At 47.6% G+C, this 6000-nt stretch overlaps 1 protein-coding gene across 1 annotated transcript in view; it reads right to left on the bottom strand.

Annotated features, from left to right (window-relative positions):
• Nucleotides 1–5024, bottom strand: part of STX18 (syntaxin 18) — a 68061-nt gene extending 63037 nt beyond the window's left edge. Inside the window, exon 1 of the mRNA XM_082050497.1 lies at nucleotides 4821–5024. Within this exon, the coding sequence (XP_081906623.1) occupies nucleotides 4821–4982 (162 nt within the window). The 5' untranslated portion in view covers nucleotides 4983–5024. The remainder of the gene's footprint in view (nucleotides 1–4820) is intronic.
• Between the last annotated feature and the right edge of the window lie 976 nt (nucleotides 5025–6000).

The following is a 6000-nucleotide window of genomic DNA, read 5'->3' on the forward strand; positions in this document are numbered from 1 at the left end:
CCCACAGACAGCATACCTGAGCATAAACCAGTCAGTTTTCAAAAAATACAAATTAGCACAGAATGCTGAAGTATTTTTTGTGACTAACAATACCAAGAGAATACAAAAAGTATCCTCCCATCTCTACACTGGTTTCCCCACACAATATTGGTACAAGTCAAAGCTCTAATACTGCACATTCTCTGTGCCTACTTCGGTCCACCTAAAAAATCCTGTTATGTTTGAAAATGTAAAACAGGACTTTGTAACTATGTCCCCCTGGTGCAATGACACCTTACAATAAATACAGAAGCCCACTGTGCAGATACTTAACTTTCTTAGGAAAGAAAAATGAAATTCAAAAGAAAATAAGGAACAACTTTGCCAACTTCTCCAGATACTAAGCATCTTCGGTTTTCCCTCTTAAACACCACTTAGAGTCTGTCTATGAAATAGACCAGAAAAAAAAGTAAACATTCTGACAGCCCTCAGATCCTACAGCAAAACTCATTGTCCTTTGGGGGAAAAAGCAGGAAGAAATTAACTATGTACAACAGTTACATCAGTTAACACAGTTCCACCAAGTGCTCAAACACATTAATAATGCAACACAGAATGTCCCTGTGATGGGTTAGAAAGGAGAACCCTGTCCCTACAGCTGTGCAGCCACCCCAGGCTGGGGCTGAGGACCCTCTCTGCTGCACATCTGGACTAGGGCTGGCTGCTGCTCCTGCAGACAAAGCAGAGTCGGCACAGTTCTACCTGCCACAAGTGAGGGAAACCCACCCAGAATGTAACATGGAAAGGAGCAGGTCTGTGTACAGAGTCTACATACATACTTCATCATATTCACATTTGCATGACAAATGGAGATCTTCAACTAAGGACTCTGGGCTTGTCTAGTTTGAAGTAAACAAGGTTGATGTGCGACCTCATTGCTCTCTACAGCTTCCTGAGGAGAGGACGTGGAGAGGGAGGCGTTGAATGGAAACGGTTCAAAGCTGCACCATGAGAGGTTCAGGCTGGACATTAGGAAGCGTTTCTTTACTAAGAGGGTGGTCAGACTCTGGAACAGGCTTCCTAGAGAGGTGGTTTATGCCCCGAGCCTGTCAGTGTTTCAGAGGCATTTGGACAACGCCCTTCACAACACTTCTTTAACATTTGCTCAGACCTGAAATGCTCAGACAGTTGGACTGGATGGTCGTTGAAGGTCCTTCCCTTCCAACTGAAAATATTCTATCCTGAAAATAAATAAGGCATAAGGAAAGTGGTGACTAAGTGTAGGTTATTCGGGGTCTTCACTGTTATCCTATATGGATTCTGACCAGTGTTTTTCATAAATATTTTTAAAGATGACACTAGTTAACCATTTCATATGTTCCTCAGATTAAACAATAAACAAAACCCCTGTCCATTGACATGGAAGAATTCATCAGCTTTTGGGGAGCTTTTTAAAGAAGACATATGTTAAGAAACTAATGCATCCATCAAAAATTATATTTGCAAGCTAAGTTGCAAAGTCTTGGCAGAAGCAGCTAAATTTTCAATTGTGAGACTACAACAAAGTATTTAAAGGAGGGTTTGACACATACATAACCAAACCGTATTTGGCTGAAACAAGCAATTAAAGTAATAATTATTTTACTAGAGAGCTTATTCTTGTAGCTGCAGTTGCAGTGTTTTATCCTTACATTAAAATGGTGGACTCCGGTCTGGCAGGTTGTCTCACTGTCACAAACCTGAGTTACAGCAGCAGAGCAAGGCCAATCCACCTCATTCCTACTCATCGATCAGCATGTTGACAGAAATCATGTTCAGACATGCTTCAGCAACACATTTTTAGCTTTGGCTTCTCCTCCAAAGTCATTATTTATGCAAGTACCATTCATTAAACACACTCTCCCCCTCAGACCATTCAGTTCATCCACTGTGGCATTAGCTATTTACTTAACTTGAAGCTCTTGTAATTAAACAAGATACTTTTATCCACATCTTTGTCCTTCTTTCTGTTGCCTGGACGGTGCCTTGAGGAAACTCAGCAAGGACAAGGAGCTCAGAGAGAAGAATGGGGCCAGCAGGAAATGACAGCTGTGAACAGGGGGACAAAAAGGACTAAGGTAGGAGGAAAAGGACACAGCTATAACACACCATTGCTGCACAGGACCATGGCTGGGCAATGACAGTAAGATGAAGGTGAGGCTAGGCCTGAGTATGAATAGAACTTACAAAAGAAAACCAAAACTAGGAGGCAGCAAAAGCAAGAGAGCATTGATAATAAAAAGGGAAGAGAGAGAAAATACTAGGAAGGAAAAAGTGAGAGTGAGCCTAGTCCCAGGCTATAAATTATTTGGAAAACAGATACTGGAGCTGAGAAGGATGAATCGAAGTGCAGAGACAGTACTGGAGGAAATGGGGCAGAAGGTAAAAAGCTTCTGAGGGAATTAACAGAAGTCTGTGGCTGTAAGAGTATCTGCAATGGAACATTAAACCCTCAGATTTCTTCTTGCTTCCTCTGCTACTGCAAATAACTGTGAAACACTTTGGTAAAGCATCCAAACACCACCTTGTTGTACTGGTTTGACTGAAAATGAGTTAAATTTTCCTTCATGCAGAGGGAAACCTTTCATTGTTTGAATTTAGTTTGAGAACAAGAAGATAACATTCCACGACAGAGTTGATGTTTTTGACTGCTGTAGTCTGAGAGCCAAGGATGTTCTGAGCTCTCTGCCCACAGCTGTGAGGCAGCTGGAAAGGGCAGCATAGATGGGGCAGAGCCTGACTGACATTCAGACTGATTAATAAGAGCATTTCATCCCATTAGCATCACGCTTCATATTTAAGTAGACTCAGGATCTTCCAGCTAGGTTTGTTCAGAGCCAGGACAGAAACCTGTTTGGGTGAGTTCCATTGGGAAGTTTCTTTAGTTTGGCCTTTTGCCATCCTGCCATTAGCAGAGGCCTGTGGGCCTTTCTGCCTTTTTCTTTCTTCTCTCTCCAGGATCGGCTGTTCAGGAACAGGTGCTGCTTCCTGGAACTGGCTGCTCGTTGCAGATGGAGTTTGTGAGGAATTGCATTGAGTATCTTTTATTTTATATTCAAGTTCCATGTTTTATATATATGAGTTGTATGCATGCCATTTTGTTATATTATCAAACTGTGTTTATCTCAGTCTATGAGTTTCTCCCTTTCCTTTTGATTCTCTCTCCTTTTCCAGGGTGGGAGATGGGGGGAGTGAGCAAGCAGCTATCGTGGTTATATTGCTAGCTCGCATTAAACCACAACACCCACGCTAAACCCTTGCAGGGTAACAACCTGCCCTCAGCATCAGACCAAAGGCCAGAGTTCTGAATGGCATATTTAAAAGTTGCAGCCATGTTTATGACACAGATAAATGTCAACACGATGCCCTGTGACAAAATTTCACTCATTTTCAGAATTCTAGGAATTTAGCACACAAATAGTGTTAAAAATTAAAAAGGCTGCCCTGTTCTGGGGTATGACTGAAGGAGACTATTCTCTCTAATACTGCAAAAATCAAACACCTTTAGTTAAAATCAGGAGATGCAGTAGAGGGAAAAAAGGTAGATCTCGTGCAAAGAACCTGAATGTAGTTTTATGGACTAGTCTGATCACTGCAGGTAGATCCTTACCATAGAACTAACAGTTGACAAGTCACTTAAATCAACTTTTTGTAATGGTTAATAATTATATGTTCATTTAACAGGTGTCCAACTTGACACCCTTTGCTTCGGTCTCCAAGCAATCACTGAGCTACTGAATGTCAGTGTTAGAAACAACATTAGTTTTTAAGTACTTGCTTTCTGAACTGGGAAGGAGTACAATGAGCACCAAAATGTGACATTAGTAACTGTGCTTGAAAACTAAGTTGTTCATAAGTTAGAAAATGATAGAACAAGGTTACTTGTGTATTGTTTGTTTAGTCCTAAACTTGCATGTGCGTTCTGTAAGAGTGTCTCCTCAGAGAGTGTACTGAGAAGTTCTTTAGTTTTTCAAAATACGGTCCAGTGCCTTATTAAACACGTTATTCAAACCCTGCTTCAGTATCAGACTTTTTCCCCTGCCTTTTACTCAGTATGGAGCAAAATAACCTGCAACAAATTTGTTTTTACAGTACAACTGTGGACTGAGAACTATTAACAATGCTGGTCTGCCTTCAGCTCTGTAATTCCTTAACTCCTCTGTGCTTGCCTTTTCAATTGTTCTGATTGCTTTTTTACATGCAATTTGTATAGAACTGGAACTTTACTGCCATACTGTGTGACAGAAAAAAAAAAAAATACTAAAGGCAGCATATACGGTGCAATATTAGAAACGCTTGTGCCCATGTCTGTCACGGAAGCGATCTCTGACGTGGCAAGTGGCGTGAGGCGACACCGTGTGAACGCACGCAAGACCACGGCACAGATTGACGGCAAGTCGGGTCTGCACGATCAGAAGCCGCAGCCCTGGCAGGAAGGGCCGCAGCCAGCAGAGCCCCAGGGACGGGACGGGACGGGACGGCCCGGAGGGGGAACGCGGGCGACAGGCGGGCTCGGAGCTTTCCCCAGCCGCCGCGTCCCGGCTCTCACGCTGCGCTCCCACTCCCCCAGCCCACACCCGTGTGGGAAAGAGCTGCCCCGGGCTTGTTTGCGGGCGACGCCGGGGCCCGCTCGCCCGCCCCGGGCCCCCGGGGAGCGCTGGACACGGCGGCCGGCTCCGAGGCGGGGTGAGGGGGCGGGCTGCCCGCGGCGGCGCCCGGGCGGAGCTGTCGGGGCGCCGTCAAGCGCAGAGCGCCGGCGGGCCCGGCTGCCGCTCGTCCTCCCCCCTGGGTGCCGCACTCACCACCTCCCGGGCCCGGCTGGTGAAGTCGCTCTTGGAGCGGGCGGCGCTCCGCTTGAGCAGCTCATCCCTGGCGCTGTCCCCCGCCGCCACCCCCAGCGCCTTGTTGCGGGTCTTCACCGTCTTCACGCTGGCCTTGAACAGCAGGGTGATGTCCACCGCCATGGCGCCCGGCCCGGCCCGCCCCCTCCGCCGCCGGCCGGTGCCGCCGCGCACCCTTCCCCGCGCAACGCGGCCCCGCGCGGCGCGTTCCGCCCTGCGCCCGCACGTTCTCCGCGCTCCGAGCGGCGGCGGGGCCGCGCTCCTCGTCAGCCTCCGCTGAGCCCGCGGCGGGGAGCGCGACTCCGAGCCCGGGCAGCCGGTGCTCGAGTACGGGAGAAGCGTCTTGGCTCCTACCGCCGCCGCTCAGCTCGTGTCAGCGAGCGGGAGCGCCGGGACGGGGCCGTGCGCGGGTCCCTGCGCCCGCCGGCGGAATGAAGGTTACGTTCCGATAAAACTTTGACGTCTGGAGCACCCCGGTATGACGGCGTGGCAGGTGTCGCCAGGTGGTGCTGTTATGCGCAGTCACCCAAGTTTTTAGCTGGGCAACTTAGTAATGGAAAGACAGGTTAATTAGGTTTGATTAATACACGTCAGCAGATCTGCACCGACATCTGGGATTAGCGCTGGCGTGAGATCCCCCCAGGAAATGGTCACTCGTGTATGTCCCGGGGTTACTTATCCCTGAGCTGTACGGTTGGAGCGACCTCGTCACACCCGTAACGTGCAGCAACAGGTCCTCCAGTGGCCTGTGAACTCCTCTGATCTGCCATCCCGCCCCGGGACAGTGTGACGCTGGTACCTGGGAGATGTACCACAGACACCTACACTACAGTGCTGTTTGTAATAGTAACTGGTCCTTGAAAAACCTTCGTTATTGAGGCAGCTTTTTTACCACGTTTTGTGCCGTAGGCTAGCTACGTGAAATTACATGTCACAGATGGGAAAACTTGACAGTATAAGTGATGGTGTTACGTACATATATATACATATATAGAATGTGCCATATAATGCTCAGGGATCCAGCAGATACCATGTAGTTTTTAACTGTGCTCTCGCTGTCTCACTGACCAGAAGCACGTTCCCTGAGACAGTCTCCAAAGAACAGTATTTCAAAATCCTTCCTCTCTGCAGCGGGCTGGAA

The sequence above is a fragment of the Streptopelia decaocto genome (genome assembly GCF_964273445.1).
Source record: "Streptopelia decaocto genome assembly, chromosome: 4".
In the NCBI taxonomy this organism is placed as follows: Eukaryota; Metazoa; Chordata; class Aves; order Columbiformes; family Columbidae; genus Streptopelia; species Streptopelia decaocto.